Here is a 25,751-nt window from a genome sequence, read left to right as displayed (position 1 = left end):
AAACCTACAAAGAGGCTTTACTGCCATCTGCCAAACGACGGTTCATCAGAGATCAATGAAGATTGGATTCTGCAGGAGAACAACGATCCTCTGTACTCAATGGAAAACTCAATCTGGCATCGTTACATTGGGGTTGGACAGTCGCCCGATGCAAATCCTATTGAAAATGTGTGAGCATATATAAAGGGTGATTTTTTAAGAGCTTGATAACTTTTTTAAAAAAAAAACGCATAAAATTTGCAAAATCTCATCGGTTCTTTATTTGAAACGTTAGATTGGTTCATGACATTTACTTTTTGAAGATAATTTCATTAAATGTTGACCGCGGCTGCGTCTTAGGTGGTCCATTCGGAAAGTCCAATTTTGGGCAACTTTTTCGAGCATTTCGGCCGGAATAGCCCGAATTTCTTCGGAAATGTTGTCTTCCAAAGCTGGAATAGTTGCTGGCTTTAGACTTGACGTAGCCCCACAAAAAATAGTCTAAAGGCGTTAAATCGCATGATCTTGGGTGGCCAACTTACGGGTCCATTCTTGAGATGAATTGTTGTCCGAAGTTTTCCCTCAAAATGGCCATAGAATCGCGAGCTGTGTGGCATGTAGCGCCATCTTGTTGAAACCACATGTCAACCAAGTTCAGTTCTTCCATTTTTGGCAACAAAAAGTTTGTTAGCATCGAACGATAGCGATCGCCATTCACCGTAACGTTGCGTCCAACAGCATCTTTGAAAAAATACGGTCCAATGATTCCACCAGCGTACAAACCACACCAAAACAGTGCATTTTTCGGGATGCATGGGCAGTTCTTGAACGGCTTCTGGTTGCTCTTCACCCCAAATGCGGCAATTTTGCTTATTTACGTAGCCATTCAAACCAGAAATGAGCCTCATCGCTGAACAAAATTTGTCGATAAACACATTTCGAACCGAACACTGATTTTGGTAATAAATTCAATGATTTGCAAGCGTTGCTCGTCAACCAAGTTCAGTTCTTCCATTTTTGGCAACAAAAAGTTTGTTAGCATCGAACGATAGCGATCGCCATTCACCGTAACGTTGCGTCCAACAGCATCTTTGAAAAAATACGGTCCAATGATTCCACCAGCGTACAAACCACACCAAACAGTGCAACGGCTTCTGGTTGCTCTCCACCCCAAATGCGGCAATTTTGCTTATTTACGTAGCCATTCAACCAGAAATGAGCCTCATCGCTGAACAAAACACGCGCGCGAAACACATTTCGAACCGAACACTGATTTTGGTAATAAAATTCAATGATTTGCAAGCGTTGCTCGTTAGTAAGTCTATTCATGATGAAATGTCAAAGCATACTGAGCATCTTTCTCTTTGACACCATGTCTGAAATCCCACGTGATCTGTCAAATACTAATGCATGAAAATCCTAACCTCAAAAAAATCACCCGTTATTAAACAGAAGCAGTTGTCTTACGAAATTCGTCGGATCTGGAGATCCTTGCCACTAGAATACGCTGTAAAATTGGTAGAAAGCATGCCTCGGAGATGCTAGGCAATTATCGACGCCTGTGGTGATGGACATATTATTGACCAAATTGCATCATTGTTTGTATGTATTGTGTACAATGTATATATAAATATGAAAGCTTCACAAAATCATTTTTATTATAAATTAACACGACTACGCTCTTACTTGATACCCTCCACAGGTGCAGTTTTATCAATCTGAACAATCACTTGGGAGAGTGTATCAATGCCTTAGAAAATAGGCTATACCAAATTTCCTAAAGATATCTTGTCAAATTAAAAAGTTTTCCATACACTGACTTGATTCCGCTCAGTGATTCAGTTCAGTTTGCATGGCAGCAGTGGTCCTATGTTGGCGATTCCAACAAATAAACAACCTCCAACTGAGAAAAAAACTTTCAAGATCAAAATAAGAAATTGAATGAAGTTGTTTATTTATACCCGTGTGTATGGAAATAATTTCAATTAGTGCGGAGATTAAACATTTCTCAAGATGAAGAGCAAGACATCCGAGTTTTTGAGCAAATTTAAAAACAAGTTAATTTAAAACATATGTACATATGTGCGTCTAAAATCAGTTCTAAGCATTTAAAAGGCATTAAAATGCATAAAACCATGTCATAGTAAAGGTAAAAGTTACTTTCAGAATAAGGAATACATTGTAACCAAAATTCTATCATCAATAATAAATTTTCTCAAAACCTTAAACGAAATGTAGATCAAGAGCGATATACATTTTATTCCCAAATTCAACTTTTTTGTATTGAAACCAATTAATACATGACCGCTCCAGTAAAGCCGTTCCGGTTCGGTATCTTTTCGATCGCTCCTTTCGACGCATTAATCAACTCAAAAATACTAACAAGTTCTACACACATCCATCCGTCTATAAATTGCAACTCAATATAGCTCACATGCATTCGAATCTTCAGTGTATTTTCACTGTTCAATATTCCTCGCATGAATATGCATTGGGAGGCTTCAAGCAAAGGCACCGATACGCCAATTCAAATTAAGCAGATTTAATTGAGAATGCGTGCATCTACGCACAAAGTGTTTAGAAATTCAAATTCAAATCTCTGCTTAAGGAAAAAATAGAAAAACAGGCACAAAAGCAAAACAAAGAAAGCAAAGCATAAGCAGAGGAATCGGAATCATGTAATTAATTTGAAGTGGATGCCAATGCCTCGCCAGCGCACCCCTCAAAGGCTGTTGGTGTATTTGTGTGTACGCGCGCCAGTCGGTGTGGCATCTGTGGCGTGCGCCAGACGCCTCAAGTGCCCACTGGCGCTGCTAGCTGCATGCAACAGTGTAGCAAGCAAGTGGGCGCGCAGTAGCCAACAGACTGACGCGCTCTACACACGCCGCTCCAATGCCCAGTCTATGCGCTGATGCAAAACTTTTATTATCACAAACTTTTTCACCCGCTCATTTCCATTTTAATTGATTCAGTGCAAACGGAGCACAGCAACAAAAAGTAAAATAAGAGCGCAGAGCAAAAGAAAAATGCACGAAATCAAAGCAAATGCAATTATAGTCACACTCAAGCGATTGATAAAGACCGCGTAGAGCGGAGAGCACGAAAATATAAAGAAGAGTGAGTGCCGGCAGCTATGTATGACTAAGGACTGTATCCAGAGGTATAAATGTACCGTAGATACTTAAGCATCAAAAGTAATGCCTTCGATAATCGCGCTGCTGGAACGTCACATGCCAAAATCGCTTTATTGTAACGACTGGCACTCACAACAATAGCGAGGAAAACGTAAAGTTCATTGCTGTTGTTGTTGTCGTTGAAGAAAAACATATGCCCACGTCGGTCTGCTTGCCGCTCGCGCTAAGTTTTATGGATTTTCAAGTGCAATTTGATAACAAAAATTTTAATTGATCATTATGCCTTGTACGACAACGCTTTCGGAAACAGACAAGTGTAATGCGGTCGCTGATGGGCGCAATGAACTCGTCTGTTGGCGGGAGACCACAAAATAAATAAACAAATGCTGAATTTGTCTGCTCGAAATGTTTTCGTAAACAAATTGGGTTTTTTGTTTATTTTGGAAAATTTGTTGGTAAATAAATAGTGTTAATAATTAGCTCAATGTCAGGCACTTCGCTTGTGATGTTTAAAATGTGTGAGTCAAATAAATTTAATGGTAATTGACGAGGTTAGTATGCAAATAAGAATACAAAAATATAATAAATTTCATTCAGGTATCTTTAATGAGAAAATATTGAGTTTAATAAAGTTGCATAATTGAGCCCAATTAGCACAGCAAAAATTAAAGTGTTATCGTTTAAAATGGTTAAAGTTTAGATTATCAGATTTTCGAAACGACCATGTGAATCCTAGGTATTCGACTATCGTAAAGAAATCGATTTATAAGCAATCAACATTTGGTTCTCGTAATGAGATACAACTCACGTGCTAAAAAAATAATGAAATTAAATATTTCAAACGACTTCTAAATTAAGTAAATGAGCAAATTTGTGTTCAAATCCACATAAAAAAATTGAAAATTTATTGAAATAAATACAAAATATGTCATTAGCGTTTCAAACAGTTCACTAATTTAATAAAGTAGTTGATTCTCTAACCAAAGACAATTAGTTCATTGCCAGAAGTAATGAGCACTCTTTCAAACCCCTGCTACAAATGAGAATATTTCATTAAATAAAGTCCTCAGCGCTTATATTGACACAAATTTCTGGATATTTATATATAATTGACACAATTAACGCTTAATTAATTAACCTTATGCTTCTAACTAATATTTTAGTTTAGACTATACAAACGGATATGTATGTATTGAATGGTGTCGGAAATCGAATCGAATCAACGACGAGTCGAAATTATTAAAATTTATTAGCAACATTCAGAGTCAGTGGCTTGAACTTTAAGAGCGCTACATCAAATTTATGGTCATCATAATCGTCTTATCACATGAAAAATTAAGCGTCTGGTGGAAAAATTTTAATCCATAGGCATAGTACAAAATTTTCTCATGCCAGTGAGACAAAGAGGTGCCCGTAGTGGCGAGAATATTGCTGCCGCCAGCGCATCAATTGAGGTAGACCCAAATCAGTCTCCGACACGTGGTTGTCAAGTGTTGGGCATCTCTGTGACGTCGCGTTGCGTTGCGAAAACATCTTGGTCTACATCCTTACAGGATTAAATTGACGGAAGAACTGAAACCGCTTGACCACCAAAACGTCGTACGTTCGTGAATTGGGCTGAGCAACCACTTGAATGGCTTCGTCAATAAGCAAAACATGCGTTATTGGTCATACAGCAATCCCCACGTACTCTATAAGTCACCATTGCATAAGATTTACATATATAAATCAATTTCCAAACAAAATTAATTATATACCGTGACAGTTGAGGTTATCGTCAAATGTTTGTACACATACATATGTATATAGATTATATGAAGGCAGCAAGCACACTTATTTTATAAAGAAATTAAAATGTCTCCACTTACCTTAAACATTAGAGGATTTCGATCAATTTCAGCTTCGGCGCTCTCGCAGAGTGATTCAGACTCGGAGAGAAAAGCGAGGAACTTGGGAAATTAGAAAGAAAGTATAAGTCAATATTAAAAATATAAAAGCAGAGGTTTTACAAGGCACATACTTGATCCATGGCGCGATCGAACGACTGAAGACTGTGCACAGCGGCGTGTAGTTGCTTGCCACGATTGATGACGCCATTGTTTAGGTTAGAATATCTGAATAAAGAAAGTGTTTGATATGTTACTTATCATATATATTGTATAAAATATTATAATAGGGTATCTCGAATTGTGGTGCGATTGAGCAAAGCGTAATCTTTACAGAAACGAAGGCTTAAGTGAAGTGCAACTTGTCTTTCAATCAGTTACATTTTTATAACCTTTTTGTAAAAAATAGCACATAATAATAAAGAGAAGAAAGCGACGCATACATAAAGTTAATTATTTTGAAAACTGTCATATATTGAGAGACATTTTTGTTATCAAAGTCATAAGACATATTGCAGTAATTTGGTTAGAAGTCTACAGCTCCACTTAGTGTTGCTCAATAAGAACCTCAAGTACTGTCTAGAAGTCTATCAAGATCACAAATGCCATTGTTAATGATCCGCAATACTAAGAGATGTTCAGTAGTAATAGGCACTCTACCAGTACGAGGTGCCAAAGACAGTAAAATGTGCAGAAGAGTAAACTTTATAACAGTTCGTTTTCCCCTCTGCCATATATCCTCTATTCTGACGAACATGAAAAATTAGCTTCTAAGCATGACTTGAGTGTGAGTCAAAGAACTTGAGTATCTTCACATAACTTCACGCTTAATTATCTCTGAGCCAACATTTTTTGCGAATCAAACTCACCTTTGATTAATAGCTTCCGTCATCTTCTTGATGCGCGTAGTGTCATCTGATGGATAAACAGCAATCAATTTTTGCGTCAAAGCGTTGAAGAGCTCAAATTGTTGCTTATTCTGATGCAACTCGGCGTGGAAGGACTTTATCGAAGAGTAAAAAAAAGAAAAATAAATAAAAATACTTTTAAATTGCATAAACTCACTGCCCGGCACTCACCTTTTGCTCCTTTTGTTGCGCTTCCAAAACATCGGCGGTGGTCGCGACACTGCCCATACGTTCGGCGCGTGCCTCCATACGTGCCAGCCACTTTTCCAGCTCCAAGCGCTTGGTTTCATAGCTGAAAGTTTTTGTATTAATTAAAATTAGTTCAAGCACATTTCATCGCCTCACTCACCGCTGTGAATCGCCGAGCATGTTCTTCAGTTGGGCGGCGCGCTGCATCACACACTGTGACGTGTCATCCCAGTGTTCGCGTAAGCGTGTAACTATAGATTAATAGCGTAAACAGAAAAAAAATTGAAGATTAGAAAAGCTTTTGATGCAAATTAAGTTGCTTAACCAAATAACTGGTTTATATGTTATTGTGATTATTTAAAAAATTATTACAAATTACAACACAGGTGAGTACATAAAAAATAAAATAAATATATATGGTGTGAAGCTTTCACCAACTTTCGGCATTAAAGCTCATTTCAGTGAAGTTACGTAAGTGAAACCTTAGTTTTAGACAAATTAAGCTGCGCTTGTTTTCAAAGCTTTCTTTCACAAAGGAGCAGGTGAAAACTTGTTGTTATTGTTTCTATAATGTATTATTGCTTTTGTTGCTTTTACTATTTATTAGACTATTAAAACAATATTTTATTTATATTATCAAAAACCTGAGAGCTTTCACTTACTTTATTATACTAGCATAATGAAGATTTAGTTATTAGTTCCTCAAAGATTTCACCCTATAAAGTGCTTCCCACTAAAGTATTGCAGATATGCACATTCATTATTTATTTTTAAGAACCTTGCCAAGTGTGCTTCCCAGGGTAAATGATTTCACCGAACAATCATGCAAATTTACTTAACAATAATAGTTATAGACATATTCTTGAAACCTGTTTAGATAAATATATTTTTATGGCCAGGGCTTGGAAAGTAAGGAAACACCACGAGGTTCTTGCAATTAATGAGTTTTGTGTTTAGTGTACAAATTCAGCAGAGTATCGATTTTTAAGTATTATTTTTTAAATATATTTTATTTGTTTAAATTTATTTATTGAATTTAGTTTGTGCTGTGTTAGCTATTTTAGTTATTGCATTTGCTTAGGTTAGCTGGCTTGGTATTAATCAACGACATTTATATTGTTTTGTTAAATTTTGTTGTCCTTTCAGAACTTGATTCGGTTAAATTGATTTTATAATTTGATTGCCCATTAGCTTTACCTTTCAAACAACAACGCATATAATCCAAATCAGCTGCGCAATGAGGCGCAAGCGAAAATTGCTTTAATTCTATGTAAGGGATAAAGAATAAAAAATTATTTTTAATTTTGAATCTGAAAAAAATGTTCAAACGGACAGCGATAACTGCAAACTTAGTTCTTATGGTAATTAAGCCTAGTAAGAGACAATTATCGTATTCTCAATTAGGAATACCTTAACTCTATAGCTAATTGACAATTAGTCAATTTTATTTAATTGCCAATTCACCATTACTAACTGTTTTGAAATTTGTGTCCAGTTCTTCAAACAAAGTTACCAAATATCTCTACATAAACCAATTAAAAAGTTTAAAATTTCGATAATGTTCACTTCAAGCACTTTACTCATTAAATACTCATTAATTTAGCAAATTAATTGATTGTATTAGATAATTAACCTTACTTAATTCTTCGTTTACCAACTTGCCATCAACATACCGTCCACTATGCATGCTTGACACAGGAGGAAAGCTTTATGAAAGACTACTTAAACCCAGACTCAAAGCGTCTATCAACGAAGCTGGAGGACTCTACGTAGATAACACGGCTTTAGACCCGGTAAATCAACTCTAGGATGTCCGAAACTGCTTCAACAGCGCTAGATGGCTGGATATGATCGATGCTGTTGAAAAAACTTTAAAACCCCCTACTACGGATATTCTAAGGATACAAAAAGCATTGTTTAAAAAGATACTGGACCCCAGACTAACCTTCGGCGTATAAATCAAGGTTGTTGCAAGAAAGACAGCGAAAATCACCTCTCAAATTAGCACATTAATGACCAACATATGGGCCCCAGGCAATGCCCCAATTGACCTTATGGCATACGATAGCAAAAAGCTGTGGGAGCTAAACAAAATATCCGAAAATAACAAGAGCGCAAATGAACAAATAAAGAACGATATAATAACAACATGACAACGAAGATGGGAGAACGAATGTCGCGGCAGATAGGCGATCAGCCCAATAAAAGACCTAATCTTATGGACAAGCCTTCACAGAATGTGAAAGGTCGAAGAGCCGTCATGCCTAAACAACAACGCCACAGAAGACGATGGTGAATACACATTCTTTGAATGCACAAGAGCGCTCCGCTGCAGGAGACCTGGTTGGTCGAAAAACCGCAGACAATTTAAACAGCGTCATGCGGGATCGCGAAGCAAACTGGGAAATTTTCCAGAAACTCGCAGTAATTCTGCAACGAGCAAAAAGCGGAACGTGGACGCAAGTGAGCAGATGTAAATCTCTTAATTGGAAAATGGATCGCCACCCTGAAGTAATGCGTATATGGTTGGAAATTTTACAATATTATTATGCGAATTCATGTTCTCCGTAAAATCACCTTCTCGAATAAGCGGTGAGTCAAATACTCGTGGGGTTAAGTAAACCCAAAAATTGACCGATTGGTGGGGTTTTTATTTCGCGGAATTTGATTAAATCGACCCGGACAATCTCTATTTTCAACAAAAGCTGAGCCGCCTCATGTGGCATGGACTCATTGTTCGCATCACCAATTGGATATTAAACTCTCAAGAAATTGCAAACTGATCCCGCGTTGGAAATATTTCCCTGAACTACTAGTAGTTTCTTCCTGGAAATAATTGCTTAGAACTATAGCCTCCTAATGTGAACCAAGGAAAGTGTAGAATAAAGTTTCTGTCCCCATAAAAGTAAGTAAGAACTGAGATGAAGGTTTCACCGAAAACTTAGACTTAAAACGTTAGATCAATAAAATGAGAGTCGATCGGAACTAAAGCTGTCCCTGCAAATTGGTTTCTGAATCATTACTTCATTTTCTACAGATTTTGAAGCAATTGTAAAAATTTTGACGTAGTTATTATGAGCCGAAATGCCTTCAATCTGCTGATTTCGTTTGCTTTTAGACCGGTTGGATTAATATTGGCGTAGAATTTGTTTTTTTGGATTCGTGAGTTTACATAGCCAGCAGAAGCTTCTTAAGAGAGAATATTATACATGTATGTATATATTAAAGCTATAATCGATATTGGCTACAATTGAGAAAGAATTTGAAAAATCAAAGGGATGAGACTAACAATCAAATAATAGGAAATAAAATCAATTTCGTAAACTAAAGCATTTAAAAAACATATATATGTAGCATAAAAGTAATACCAATAGGAAAAATAAAGCACAAATAAGACGCTTTTGTTTTATTTTTACTTTAAAATTTATCTACGAAATAATCTCCTACCCGCAATCCCGCCGCTGGCATTTTGCACGATCTGAGTCTCATCGTGAGACGAACGTCGCCGCATACGTATCTCCTCGCGAGTCAAGCCACCGGCTGCTTGAGCGGCGGCCGCTGCTGCAGCGGCAGCAGCTGCAGCTCGCGACTGCGCTTGATGTTGCAGCAAAGCAGCGGCCGCTGCCGAGCCCGGCGTTAAACCAGTGTTATGCATCACATTGCCCGGCACATTACCAAGCAGCTGCTGACGTATTTGCTCACGAAATTCACTGGTCAAGGGCATCGGTGGACCACCACCACCAACGCCACCATTTCCAACTGAAGCGCCACCACCACCACTTCCACCACCTAAATTGCCGGAGCCACTACCAGTACCGGCAGACCCTGCACCGCCACCTACACCAATCATATTCGACTTGCTAAAGTCCTGCGATGCTTGCACGCGATGACGACTGTATTGCAGCTCCAACGGTAGATTGCGGTCCAAGGAGCGCATGTGGTGTTCAATCGTAGAGCGCATAGCATTGTGTTCGGCGCTTTGATTGAGCGCAGTCGCAGAGCCCTGCAACTGCTGTGAGCGCAGCTGCTTCAACTCCTCGAATGATTGTCGTGCGGCAGCGGCCACAGCAGCCACAGCCGGATTTTGCTGCAGTAGACCCAAATCGCGTGCGCTAGTCTCGTCCAGCGACAGATTGCGTTCATATGGTGGCAAGCCGCCGGCTGGGCCGCGCAAATTGAGATTATTTAGTGGATGGCGTATGCCAGTGTTGCCACCTAAACCGGCCTTAAAACTCAAATCGAAATTATTTTGCTGTGCTGCCACTGCAGCAGCGGCTGCTGCTGCCTCCATTGAACGCAGATTCATTTGTTCTTGCATGGCGCGTTCCATATTACGTAGTCCGCTCTCTATGCCCCGCAATGCATCCTCCGAACCGAAGTCTTCCGTAGGTGATAGACGCGTGCTGGAGGCGGAGGAATTTGTTGCAGCAGCTGCGGCGGCGGCGGCAGCGGCGGCAGCGGCCGCTTTCTTTGCCTCGCTGGCGCGTGTGGGTGCCGGTGATGGCACTGCCGATTTTGGCAGCGCTTCATTGCTGCCCGACAACAGCAATGGCGGATCGAAAGGGTTTGAGCTGCGCTTCAGCACATCAATTGGCTTCTCTGGTGGCAATGGTGGACGATCTTTGAACTTTAAACCGGTGAGTGGCGAGTTTTGTGCGCTATTTTGTGCGGAGCTCTGCGCGGAGGCAGGTTTCCTGGGCAGTGGCGGCGGTTGGCGGCCGGGCGGCGGCAGCGGAAAGCCGTCTGGTAAGCTCTTAAGACTATGCCGTTTTGGCGGTATCTCCGGCGGTGGCGCACGGTCGGCAGCGCGTGCCGGTATAGCTGGTACCGGCTTGTTGTGCTGCGGTGGCAGTGGTGGTGGCACGGCGCCTAACGGCTTCGGTGGCAAGTGCATGGTGGGTGCGTTGCAGTTGCTCTGCTCCTCCTGTGAGGCTTGCTTGCGTAGTATTTGCTGTGCGCGTATGGCGGCCTGTGCGGCGAGCTCCGAAGTGAGGCGCGGTATCTCAGGCGCCATTTTAGGACTCTCAGTGTCCGCATTAGCGGCGGGTGGCGGCTTAGCACTCATATCGTTGGTGTTGTGCTTTAAATGTTGATTGTGGCGTTGTGCGTTTCCGTTAGCTGATAGTCAAATTTGTTGCACGGTTTTTGCCGCTTGTTTATCCTTGTTGCTCACTTAACTAAACTTAACTTTGTGCGCTTCGGTGCTGATGCTTCTCATTTAAAGTGTTTGTTTTATTGTGTTTAGAAAACGCTTTCAGTTTTACTTTAACCGGAGTTGTTGTTATTTCGTTTACTTTAATTTTATGTGTGGCGCTTTCTAAGCATACATTAGGAGCTCGCACACATCGCTCGTTCAACAATATTATCTCACGGTAAACTGACACCTTGCTTCACGTTTTTTGTGTTTTCATTTATTTTTATTTGTTGTTTTTATTATTTGTTTATTTTCTTTCAATTTGTATTTCTCCTGCTTTGCGCAAATATTACAACCGTTTATGTCAAACAAAAACGACAATAAAGTGAAAATAAACAAACATTGGCGTAAAACCGGTGACAAAAGCAACAACAATAACAAGTTAATTGCAAAAGCCAACAATGAAATGTCGCGTGCCACGCACTGCGCTCAGTGGTTGGCCCAATTGCGAGTTTCGTTTGCCTCTCACTCACTCGGTGCCTCTCCTAGTCACTCTCACTCACAACCGCGCTCTTCTCTCTTTGCGCTCAAATCGAGTAATCTCTCTTTACTACTCTCACTTATTACTCTTCACCATGCCAACTTTAATTTCTCACCACACTCAACACACGCTAACGCTCTCAGCCGGCTTCATTACAATTTTTTATAGCATACTTTTTGGCTGGCAGCGTAGTGTATACGCAATTCAGACTGCCTCAAATTTTTTCTTAGACAAACTTTAAATTACAGTTATTTTGTTAAGCACTTTGCACCACACGTCCCGCTCATTTATCTCTCTCTTCATGCCTATATGTGAAAATGTATTCAAATTTCTTCATGCACCACATTCTCATCCTCTACATGTACACCTTTAGCTATGCTACACCAATTCCGGCACATTGCGCTTGAATTCTCTCCCAACAAACGGCGCTATCCTGCGCTCTTCCCCCTGGGCGCTTCAGTTTCAACACAAAAACTGCATGTTGCAGCCTTGCCACAAGCAAAAAATGCCATGCTCCTGTATATTTACAAACTACAATATCAAAATGGCCAGGAGGAGGCCGGTGGGGCTCGCAGCTGATGTCCTGCGTCCACACACCGGCACCTACAGGACCCAACACCCAGCAACCACACCTACTTCGTATACAAAAGCAACCTTTATCTAGCGATTCATCAGCATTTACACATACAAACTTCACAACCGGCCTTTGGTGCACACACACACACCGCTGCGCCCAAAAGCATGCTCAACCCTTTACTCTTTCTGTATACATACCCACATGCAAGCGCTGCGTCGCTGGAGCTGTGTGTTTGTGCGTAAAGTAACGGGGCTTGTTTACAGGCACAACAACAACAATAGCGTGAGCAAGCAGTTTTGTAGTATTTTAGTATTTTATACTCAATGGACTTCGTTGCAGCACTGCGTGTTGTTGTAAACACTCTACCTGCGCGCAATAGCCAGCAACCGCTATTATTGTTGTTGTTATGCAACTTTCATACCACCACCCAATAGTTTTGTATGCACTCGCTGTTGCACCTTCTCTTCACTCACTCGCCGCTTGCGTTGCAATTAAATGCCGGTCGCATTGTTGCTTTATGTTTACCACTTTATGCGGTAGCTTAAGCAAATAATGCCACGGCGCCGCAAAGTAGGCTTGTTTTTTATTACAAAAAATACAAAAATAAAGTTCTAAAGCACACACACAAGCATATTTATTTTCCAGCTAGCTTTTGTAAGCCTTCCCCTAGCATGTGTGTGTGTGTGTGTGCAGGGTGTGTGGATATTTGTGTGCCTGCGCCTGCTGGGGGGCTTTAATGGGTATTTTATAGCGGGCAAGGCCAATGTGAAGTATGTATTGACCAATCTCGAGGGGAAGTTCAACAAAAGCGTACTTTTCGTGCGAAATATGAAAAGTTTCTTGAAGTTTGCACGCGGTTATTGCATTAACTAAACTTGTGCGTTGAGGAGCGATAATTTTGCTTTATGGCGGAAATTCTTTTATTTTTTTGTTCAAATAAATAGCAAACAATTTTCTTAAGCCTTCTTTCAGGCCATTTAAACTTGAAAGTATATGAATTGGTTAGATTTCTGGCGAGTAAACAGTGAGATTTCAACAGCTTAGTCTGGCAAATCTCTCGCAAAATGGTACATAGTATTTGCAATCTCTAAAGGCGGAAATGCTGTTACAGCTTCGCTTTGCAAATATGTATCAGGTTTTTGGGCATGTTCTATAAGGTTTAAGGGGGGAAATATTTGAATATAATGGCTTCTGACAAGTGCATAACAAGATTTTATATTAAGTGATACCCCAAAGTTCGCCATCATTATGAGATTTACAGTAGCAGTGAGGTCTACGTGAAACCACGATGTCGCTCCGTGTGACTTCTTTTTATTTTCAAATTTGAAGAAGTCGGGCGGAAATACGAGAAGCCTACTTGAATTCCTACATCGTAGCTACTATTTTGAAAAACGTGCTCTTTTCTTGGCTCATAAGTAGTACACCTAGTACTTTTTGGATCAAAAAAAAAAATTTTTAATTCATTATGCTACCCAAGATTAGTGGTGGTGGATTAAGATAGTAGTGGTGATGGCAGTTAAAATGGATTAAATCAGATGAAAATCTCGTCCACTCCCATTCAATAGCATATTCGCACCATTTAAAAGTGCAATAACACACTATAAAGGCATACCAGACATAAAATTTCTCACCCGAGATGATACGAAAGAACTTTATAGAATCCGATTATTAAATTGGATAAATGGCGTAGCTACACCCACTTTTAGCTGAAATCCTATGTTTTAAAAGCAAAAATGGACGACTAAAACTACGCCCACTTCTCATATATGGCAAATTCAAATTCCATATGGTTTTTTCACTATTTAAATAAAGAATCTATAAAGGTGTCGAAGATAATTTTTACAATAATACTGCCTTTAGGGTATGCTATATAACGTAATATTACTGAAATGTGCGAGAGAATGCTTTCCTGCTACCAAACTGTGAAATTATTCAACAAAGAAGAATGCACCTTCGCATACTGCATTACATTAAATTTTGTTTGCGGAATCAAATTTCTGGTGCCTAAACATTCAGCATATTTGTAGAGGCCTTCGGTGATAATTGTCGTGAGCAAGTGTTTCGAATTGGTACAAATTATTCAAAGAGGGTCGAAAACGCATTGACGGTGACCACGTCCAGAACGGCCATCAACATCAACTGATGATCAACACGACAATACAATAAAGGAATTGATGATTGAGAGTCGACGATAAACAATCTGAGATCTTACTGGAGTCGTGGGAATATCGGAAGGAGCAGTGAAACCTATTTTGAAAGATCATTTGGGTCTAAGAATAGTGAAAACACGATTGGTTTCAAAATCACCATTTTTTTGGAAAACAACGTCGCGTTAATGTCTGTGGAACAATGCTTTTCGGCTGCCAGGATATCATGAAACGTATTACTACTGGTGATGAGTCTTGAATTCAGTGGATATCATGGCAAATGTGAGCCAAAACCGAAAAAAACTAGGTCAAAGTAGATCAAAAATCAAGGTTATGTTGACAGTTTTCTTCGAATGTCGAGGTGTGGCGCAGTCTGAATTCCTTCCGACTGGCTCAACTGTCAACAAGGAATGCTATTTGAGCATTATGCCTCGTTTGCGCGAAACTATTTGTAAAATGAGATCGGAAATGAAGGCTGACAACTCTTGGTTTTTGCACACAGATAATGCACCTTCGCATACTGCATTGATTCTTCGTGAGATTTCGTGCCGCAACCACCGTACGCGCCCAATTTAGCTCCATGTGACCGCTTCGGACAATACCTTTGGAGTCAGTTGAATACATTAAACGTGAATCGCTCCGCTAATCTAGAAATTGACTTTAACGATGGCAAAAATATATGATTTTGGGCTTTGAATTGCTACCGCATTCATCGTATTCTCCAGATCTGGCCCTTAACGACTGTTTTTAGATCTCAGATCTCAAAAGAAGCACGCTGGGAAGATATTTATGTCGAATGAAGAGGGGATCGCTAAAAACGATGCATATTTTTTGAATAAAAAACAAATCGTACTAGAAAGACGGTATCGAGAAGTTTAAGGGTCGTTATAATTCAATGCATCACTGTCGAAAGGTACAATTTTCATAACAAAAAAACGAATTTTTCGAAAAGAATTTATTTTACTATGGTTATCTCTTATATTGATGTTGTTTAGTTTCGCATACTTTATGCCTAATGTAATACATGCATCAGTGTGTGAGTTTTCTTCTTAAAATTGCATTGAAGCATGTTCTCAAGCTTAACTGAGTAATACCAAAAAGTAATGCAATCGGTGCAGACGTTACCCTAGCTCTAATATACTTGATACAGTGACTTCTCATTTACAACTAACTTAAGAACTTTCTTGTTAGTAAAATATGTAACATATTTTACTGAAATTCAGTATATATAGTGCTGTATTTCACATGCATTGATTTTATCAGATTTTTGCAAAGAGATATTTCATTTTAATTAGACCAGTTTATGCGATTTATGCATTATAATATTATACCAATTGCTCCCATTAGTGTTTTTGTATCTTAAGCAACTATAATCTCTGCAACTGGCAAGTATGCAAGAGGAACTAGTAAATAAAAGCTGAGAAAGGCTCGAAGAAGACTAACTTCGACTTAGACATAACGAAATATATGACATATCGCATTCACTGCTTAGCAATTGTATATATTTTAAGAAACTGAAGATCTTGTCTGCAGTCTCATACATGTCTTGGAAAAATTTGGAAATCAAGTTAGACACACAGAAGAAGGATTCAGTCAAGAACGCGTGTTATGTTAGAGTATTTGGCCGAATTAATGTGACTATGCTGTGCCTTTTTATATCAATATGCCAAGAATTAAGCTGAGCAAGAGGAAGAGAGAGCTATAAGGAGATAACAAAGAGGCAGGTTTTCCAGAAGAAAAGAGAGAGTTGAAATTACACTCTAACATTTTCAACATCATTGGAATATTTTGATGCCCAATTATAGCATTTCGAAACTATCTCTTCGAGGTCTTCAAATTTTTTACTCGTGTTTAGCTTAGGAATTGTAAAAAAAGCAACTGTAGAGTCAAGAGCGTGACATTTTCCAGCAAAGTAAGTTAAAACTCTGCTTAATCAAATTTATTTCATGTAAGTAAACCTCAGCTGACAATCTTCGGGCATATATTACAACGGCGTACTGGTTCTATAAAATTAAGTTTAGTTCAACAATTCTCCTTAAAGCGAAAAATAAGTACCAGAGTCATACCCATTTACTATACCTTACGTACAATTTATTATCTCAAAGACTTCTAAATAATATTTGCTTACAGTATTTTGTTTTTCTACAGTGGTTCGGTACTGATGGTCAATTGAACCAATTTTTGAATTTTTTGGGAACAGAAAACATTTTTTTCTAGAAAAATTGTAGCAAATAAGTTCGCTGAGAGACAAACCCATAGTCTACGACTCCTTATTCAAAGCTTCATATTCGTATACTTATTTACTCTACTTGAATCCACCATTTTCCATTAAGAGTTACTCATATTTATGCACTCGAATTTAATTGAAAATTTATTTGTATTTTCATTGCCACAACTCAAATAAACAATCCAAACCTATTGGATTGCGGCAGGCATGACAAGTGCAACAAACACACACACACACACACACGCGCGTGGGCATATCGTAACACAAAGAAAATGCAAATGCTTTCAATTTGTGCAAATAATTCCGTAAATGAGTGAGTGGCGCAGGCAAACAGCCAAAGTGATGGCGTTTTATCTACATATTTTGCAAGGTTGTGACGCCCAAAAGTATGCAGCACTGCCAGTTTTTTTTGTAAGTTTTTGTTAGACGCTGTTGCTTGTGGTGCACCGAGATAGTGACTAGGGATGTAGGCAAATGAGTGCAGGCACACAAACACCGATATAAACCGCACGAAGGTCGTCAACTACACTCGTTGCCATTCAACTGTCTACTGCTGCTTTCAGTTATTGTTGTTGCTCATTTATTGTAGTAGCTTTCATTTTTGCTACTGTTATTGTTGGTTTTGTTATTTTTTTTTTTTTGATTTTTTAAATATTTTTGGTTCTATTTTTATCACAACGCAGTCTTTCCGTTCTCGCAGTTAATGAAAGCGGCACTCGCGTTGTTTATTCTTCACTTAAATTCAGCGAATTTTCATGGTCGTTTACCACCTTTACCGCACACAAGCACGCATGACAGCTTAACGGACTCTTACATGTGTATACAATGAACTTAAACCCATGCGCCTTAAAGTAGGCTGCACTTTGTTTTTTCACATATTTTCTGACACACTTTTCGAAACAGCCGCTTTGTTACACTGTGCTCAATCACTTCAATTAATGCATGCACTTTTCTAATGCCACCTAAATTTAATTGCTTCTTAAGCGCTTTTCCACAGCGAACACACACACACACACCACGCGCTGCTTGCTACACTGGCTTATTGGCAGACTGCTTGCCTGCTGGCACAATGTAGCCGGCTTTCATGTTTCGCTATGCGAGTGTGTGCAACATGCGTGCTGTGGTGGTGGCTTGCGAGGCACGATATCGCTTGCAGCGGCTTTCCCGAGCGCACCACCCTGCTGGTATTGATTAACGCTACACCATTGTAGGCATATTCAAGACAAACACTCACACACACACGCACACATGCGCTGCAGCGCGTCCGCCACCACAGACACAAGTGAGTATAAACAACTCTAGGACACCGCCAGGCGTAGGCTTTGGCTTTGCTCACTCACAATCGCCTCTGGTTTTTGTTGCCTGCTCAAGTTGTTTCTCACTTTTTCTCGCTTTCTTCGTATTCTTTTTCTTTCACCGCGTAGTTTTTCTCTACTTTTTGGTCGGTGTGTTTGTGCGCGTATGCTTCACAAATGATTTTCCTTTACATTTACTTTTTGCTAGGGTTTTCACAGAAATTCGCTTGGCTGCCAAATTTGGAAAACTTTCGGGAACTTCTTAAAGTTTTCACTGAATTATTTTTATTTTTTTCTTTAATAGCACAATATTTACTTTATTGAATGGGAATTGATATTCTTGCTTTACTAACGCTAAAGCAGTAAAGTGCATGTATATCGCTCGCGGAGGATGCCTATTAAAATCACAACCGTTTGTACGCAGTTAAAAATCACGAATGACCGTCTGCAGCCGAATTCAACATGAAATTTTCCTTAAAACTGATTATCATATGTAGCGATGTGCTCTGCAGAGCCCACCTGCCCTTTAACATTGGCAGTTCGACCACCCACTCGTGTGTGGTTCACTGAGCGGCGCTCCGAAAGCGTGGCGTTTTAAGAGCGCCATTTTGGGGTGGCTCCAGTGCAAAGCAGACAGCTGTCAACTGTGGTGAATAATGCTGCGATTTCAAATTCAGGTTCAAATGATAAAGCAACTTTAAGGCAACTTCAACGGGCAATTGGAGCATAGCATATTATAATGGTAATGGTAATGGTAATGGTAATGGTAATGGTAGTGGTAATGGCAATGGTAATAGTAATGGTAATAGTAATGGCAAATGTAATTATAATGACAAAAATAAGTGTCAAAAATATAGAACTTCCCTATTTTGTTGGAATGCGATTTTGGTATGGGTATTTATATTGGTAATGGTAATGATAATTGGAATGGTAATCAAATTCAGGTTTATGTAATAACGCAACTAGCAGGGAACTTTTACCACCAATTGGTGTATAGCATATTAAATGGTAATGGTATGGTAATAGTAATAGTAATTGTAAAATTAATAGTCATGACAAAGGTAATAATTATAATGATAATCTAGTGTTGGTAATCATTATGGTAATAATAATGGTAATGTTAATGGCAAAAATATTTATAATGAGGAAATTAGTGCCATAAAAATAGCTATTTTCTTGAAATTATTTGGTAATCATAATGGTAATGGTAATGATAATCGGAATGGTAATCATAGTTATAATGTTACTTTCAACTATATTAAAATAAATGACTTAAATTTTCGAAAGTATGAAAATAACATCACTCTCAAATGTCATATTTTGGTAATTATTATGGTAACAGTAATGGTACTTTTCATTACAAAAATTTTTAAGCTAATATCAACGATATGAAATAAATTATTGGTAATGCTAATAATGATAACAAAGATTGTATGTAATGGTAATGATAATTTCAACAATAATGATTATGATATTAGTGGTATTTCAAATTGGAAAAGAGTAACTTATACTTGAGTTTAATCTTTTACTTGTAGTTTGCAAATCAACATATTCTAGACCGGTTCGCTAGCGGCGATTTCAACTAATTTGGAGACAAAGGCGTGTGCAAAATTTGAGATCCATATCTCAAAGACTGAGGAGCTACTTGGTGAAGACAAACGTTCATTCATTGATCATTTATATATATTTCATATAGGACATCCAACTTTCTTTCTGTGTGTTAATTAATTCGTTATCTTTTTATCTAACATAGTACCTTATCGGCCCAGATATCATAGAAATTCACCACACTTGCATTTTGAAAGCACTTCCACCATTATCTGGCTTTTTACAACGAATTTCTATATTTATTTTTACCTTCATCAAAATTCTTATCACTTGCTCTCTCAGACACCTCTCTGAGTGTGGAGATTGTCTGCGCTCTCATTTTAATACAACTCATCAATTTCCAGAGTGTCTATTGACACCCCCTTTGGTTGGTTTGTTCAACAAACAAGCAGAGCGGTGTAAAAATACACCAGGGGTTGTTGCTCATTACGCTCCCACGCTGCCGGCAAACGAAGTGTAAACAAAACAAAAACTACGCTAAAAGGTAAACCAAATAAAAAAGCACCAGCAAAATCCACCAGCCATGGATAAAGAGTGGAGAAAAGGAAGGTGAAGGCATGCAGCCGCATGTTGCGGTTTACTGATAAGCAAATTTAGCGAAAAGAGAAGCGATTAGTGTTGCTTTTTTAATTGTGAAGTAGCTGGATATATGTATATACATATATTTTTTATGTGAACAATGAGCGATTATTTCGTTTTTTTTTTTGTTGAGATATGTACATATATGGCGTCTAATAAAATAAGGTGACATTGTATTTATTTTGAAAATTCTTTATTTATTCTTCCAAATTAATTTCATCTCCTTCATAGTAATCCCTCCAGATGCAATGCACTTATGCCAACGGATTTTCCAATCTTCGAAACACTGGTTGCAGTCATTTTCCGGCATGGCCTTCAGTTCCGTCTTCGCTGCGGCTTTAATCTCCCCAATCGTATAAAAACGGTGTCCCCGGAGCGGTCTTTTGAGCTTGGTGAACAGCCAGAAGTCGTTCGGCGCCAGATCAGGTGAATACGGTGGTTGCGGAACGATATGGGTTGAGTTTTTGGCGAAATGATCACGAATTACGAGGGCAGTATGGGATGGTGCATTATCGTGGTGTAAAAACCAAGAATTGTCTTTCCACAATTCCGATCTTTTTAGGCGGATAGCGTTACGCAAACGACGCATAACGTTCAAATAATATTCCTTGTTGACAGTTTGACCGGTTGGAAGGAATTCATAATGCACAACACCACGATAATCGAAGAAAACAGTCAACATGACCTTGATTTTTGAGCGACTTTGGCGAGATTTTTTTTGTTTTGGCTCTCTTTTAGCACGATATTCGCTCGATTGATCGGTTGTTTCGGGGTCGTAAGCATAGATCCAAGTCTCATCGCCAGTTATAATGCAATTCATGACACCCTGGTAGTCGGAAAGCATCGTTTCACACACTTCAACGCGACGCCTTTTTTCCAAAAAATTCAATGTTTTCGGTACCAGTCGAGATTTGACGCGCTTGAGGCCCAAAACATCCTTCAAAATGGTATTGGCTGAGCCTTTCGATATGCCAACTTCATCAGCAAGGTCTCTAATTGTTAATCGACGGTTTTTCAACACGTTCACGGCCAGCTTGGAACTCACTATACCACTTGTAAACATTTTTTTTAGACATAGCCTCATCACCAAAGGCTTTCTGCACCATCCTCAACGTATCCGCAGCAGAAAATTGATTCCGTAAACAAAATTTAATGCAAATTCTTTGCTCAACAAATTTCGACATCGCAAAAAACGAAAAACTCACTTTTAGCAGCTCACAAAACAACACGTATCTCAAACACTAATGAATATTTTGACATGAAATTTGACATAAATGTGACTGACAGTACTACCAACCTAAAAAATAATAATTCTCCAAATCCTTCGTCGCGCGCAGTTTAAATTCAAATGTCACCTTATTTTTTGGGCACAGTAGTATAGTAGTTTTGAGTATTAAATGACAGTAGTAAAGATTTAAAGGTTGACAGAGATGTGTACAAAGAATAATATCATTATCATTATAATTATCATTATCATTATCATTATCATTATCATTATCATTATCATTATCATTATCATTATCATTATCATTATCATTATCATTATCATTATCATTATCATTATCATTATCATTATCATTATCATTATCATTATCATTATCATTATCATTATCATTATCATTATCATTATCATTATCATTATCATTATCATTATCATTATCATTATCATTATCATTATCATTATCATTATCATTATCATTATCATTATCATTATCATTATCATTATCATTATCATTATCATTATCATTATCATTATCATTATCATTATCATTATCATTATCATTATCATTATCATTATCATTATCATTATCATTATCATTATCATTATCATTATCATTATCATTATCATTATCATTATCATTATCATTATCATTATCATTATCATTATCATTATCATTATCATTATCATTATCATTATTATTATCATTATCATTATCATTATCATTATCATTATCATTATCATTATCATTATCATTATCATTATCATTATCATTATCATTATCATTATCATTATCATTATCATTATCATTATCATTATCATTATCATTATCATTATCATTATCATTATCATTATCATTATCATTATCATTATCATTATCATTATCATTATCATTATCATTATCATTATCATTATCATTATCATTATCATTATCATTATCATTATCATTATCATTATCATTATCATTATCATTATCATTATCATTATCATTATCATTATCATTATCATTATCATTATTATTATCATTATCATTATCATTATCATTATCATTATCATTATCATTATCATTATCATTATCATTATCATTATCATTATCATTATCATTATCATTATCATTATCATTATCATTATCATTATCATTATCATTATCATCAAAAAAAAATTAATTCAAAAATATTTCTAAAAATTTTTCAACAAAGAAACAACACTAAATATTCCGTTTTACTCATTACTGGGCAAATGAGAAATTCACCCCACCATTTGTCAGCTTTTTACGACACCATTAAACTTGTAGCAAGTTGTAAGAGTACAAGCATGGAAACGTAAAAAATAGAAAAAATCTGACTTGAGGCCAAGAGGACAACAGTTATGCTAACTCCCACTGTCGCAGGTGACGCTTTCAACACCCCCACCGCATCTACAACAACAGCAACGTCAGTCAGCAGCCAGCAATGATGCAACTTGCCACATGGTGGTTGCACCAGCAGCGCTGAACCGCATCTAACATAAGTCCATCCATTCTGCAGCGCAGCAAACTCGAGTGGGTGTGAAGTGGAATAATTGTGCGTACACATTAAGTACGCCGTTATTGTTGCATGCATTTATGATTTTGTTGCATGAGACTCGCAGTTGCAACATTTGCAGTGCTTAGTGAGGCAGCAAGTCGGAAAAGGCCCATAGCAAGCGACGATTTTGCTTGTTTTCTCTTAACATATACACCGAGACACGCATACAATTTTACCCACACAGGCGCTCATCTAAAGTTTGCATACATATGTATGTACATAGAGACATACATAGGTTTATATATGCCCATTTATCTACTACATTTTCTCAAGCATCGCAACAAATGTGCCAAATGTCTGCGGAGCAATTTGCCGTTATCCTTCTAAAGTTAGCCTTCCTTGCTGCTACTAATTAATTTTTTCTTCAACTGCTCGGCGCTCGCTCGCTTCCAAATAAGCGCAGTGTATTTCTTAAGCTTTCGCTCTAACGAAATTCCTCAATGAAACTATTTGACAATTGACATGTCGGATGAGACGAGGCTGTCGACACTGTTGACAACTTGACGATTCGAGTCAAGTGACTTGGAATGGAGTCGAGTTGAGCTCAGCGGCTTGGATTGTTGGATTGTGCTAAGTGTGCGGCTGAGTTGGCTAAGTCGAGTGTGATTCAGGCAATGCCGGAAGCGTGAGTGTGTGTGTTTCGAGATGCGGGTAAATTAAGAAAAAGTCAAATGAGAGAAGGAGCTGTGAAGTAATGAGTTGGCGCGGGGGAGTAAAGTAGATGCCTTAAAAATTTGAAAGAATAAAATACAGTAAAAAAAATTAAAAACTTGAAAAACGATGTTAAATAAAGAAAAAACTGAATTTCAATATTTTCCTATTTTTTTATGTACGAGTTTTTACCATAAAGTCAAATGAATGAACAATTCAAAAACCAAATTATAAAAATATTCTTAAAATCATACACGTATCTTCTCAAAAACATGCTCATAAAACAGAACACCCAATAGTAAAAAATACCTATCTCGATCTTAGGTGAGGTCGATTGCAATCAGTTTAACCAACTTCATACTTGGTATTACCAAAGTCGAACACTCAGCAAACTAAAAACGAACAGCGAAATTTCATGAAAAATAATAATGGGTTGTCAAAAAAGTCTTGTCTTTTTTTATTGAAATTGAAACGAATTTTTGATGACTCATGCCCAGCTCTTGACCGATGCTACGGCTGCTACTATGCCGGTCTCTTTCGACCAATTTATCGCAATTTTCGACGACAGGCCTTCCGGAGCGTGGCGCATCTCCGACCACCTCTACACCAGAACGAAAACGTTGAAACCATCGTTGTGCGGTGGAAATGGAAACTGTATCGGGTCCATAAACTGCAATAATTTTATTGGCGACCTGTGAGCTATCATAATATTACAAGTGGGTTTTCCAATATCCACCACTATCAGAAGAAAGTAGCAATCGGAAAAGATTTATAAAGAAAGTAAAGTTTTTAAAAGTAACTTTCTTCAATTTTCGAGAACTTGAACCAACACAAACATGATATAGGTATATAGTTTCGAATTTCTACATAATGTATAATTAGAGCAATCCGTGAATGGATTGCAATCATATTTAGTAACTCTTTAACGCGCATAATACTCGTAGGTCGTAGGTTCACTAAGATTCATAAATATTTATTCTTTCTGGCCCAATATTTTTTTTATTTAAATCAACCTCATTAAATCAAATGAGATATATGTGATAGAAACTCAATCAAAGAGGCAAAATTTATATATTAATAATTAAAAATAATAGAAAAACGTCAACCAGAGGAAGATATTTAGTGATTGTATTAACTAAAATTTATTCGGGAATATATTTCCATCCATTTTTATAACGCAAAAATTCTGATGGATTACTGGACAACAATATAGTATATGAGATCAGGGGTAATGTGTGAACCATTTTTACACATTTCGGTGTTAAATTACAGTACATACAATACTAAATATTCCTTTGTTTTTATCTTACCCATTAAACAGTAAGAAAGTCAAGAGGAACTTTACAGGTCATATACAGGTATTAGGTAAACATTCATCTTCAAATTCTATCCGTATCCACAATACACTTGTGGCAACATTTCCTCCGAGCCTCGAAAGATTTGTTAAGGTCAATTCCCTGAATAGCCTCCAATTCGTGTAACGATTCACGTTTAATGTCTTCAATTGACTCAAAACGGTTTCCTCCGAGTGGTCGTTTGGGTATACTAGATAGCCAGAAGTTACACGGAGCTAAATAAGGCGAATACCGTGGTTTCGGCATGATATTGGTGGAAAATTTGGCGAAAACCTCACGAAGAAGCAATGAAGTATGTGACGGTGCATCAATGTGTTGTAAAAATCAAGAGTCGTTGGCCCATAATTTCGGCCTCTATTCACGAATAGCTTCCTTGTTGACAGTTTTGCCGGTCGGAGGGAATTTAGAGTGCCTCAAACCTCGATAATCGAAAATAGCTGGCAAAATAACCTTGATTTTTCACCTGCTTTGACGTGGTTTTTTCGGCTACGGCTCGCTTTTGCTACGATATTCGACGGATTGATCGTCTGTTTGAGGATCGTAAGCATGGATACAAGACTCTTTGCCAATAATGCGTTGTATGATATGCTTGTAGTAAGATCTCTGACGGTAAATCGTCGACTCTCAAGCACCATTCCATTATTTTATTGACGTGTTCATCATAGATTGATGTTGACGGCCGTCCTGGACGTGGTTCTTCTTCAAAACGTTCTCGACACCCTCTTTGAAACCTTTTTACCAATCAAAAACCCTTGCT

The 25,751-nt window shown here is 38.0% G+C and overlaps 1 protein-coding gene across 4 annotated transcripts in view; it reads right to left on the bottom strand.

Moving 5' to 3' along the window:
• The window catches only part of LOC105228551 (dystrophin, isoforms A/C/F/G/H), a 363,859-nt gene that overhangs the window by 224,874 nt on the left and 113,234 nt on the right, over positions 1 to 25,751 (bottom strand). For all 4 annotated transcript variants that reach the window (XM_049447467.1, XM_049447469.1, XM_049447468.1 and 1 more), the window contains exons 16-21: positions 7,294 to 7,362; positions 6,257 to 6,347; positions 6,079 to 6,199; positions 5,869 to 6,002; positions 5,134 to 5,227; positions 4,982 to 5,062 (exon numbers count right to left, since the gene is read on the bottom strand). In XM_049447467.1, the coding sequence (XP_049303424.1) occupies positions 4,982 to 5,062; positions 5,134 to 5,227; positions 5,869 to 6,002; positions 6,079 to 6,199; positions 6,257 to 6,347; positions 7,294 to 7,362 (590 nt within the window). The remainder of the gene's footprint in view (positions 1 to 4,981; positions 5,063 to 5,133; positions 5,228 to 5,868; positions 6,003 to 6,078; positions 6,200 to 6,256; positions 6,348 to 7,293; positions 7,363 to 25,751) is intronic.

Source organism: Bactrocera dorsalis, chromosome 2, assembly GCF_023373825.1.
Source record: "Bactrocera dorsalis isolate Fly_Bdor chromosome 2, ASM2337382v1, whole genome shotgun sequence".
In the NCBI taxonomy this organism is placed as follows: Eukaryota; Metazoa; Arthropoda; class Insecta; order Diptera; family Tephritidae; genus Bactrocera; species Bactrocera dorsalis.
This window is presented reverse-complemented; position numbering and strand designations above follow the sequence as displayed.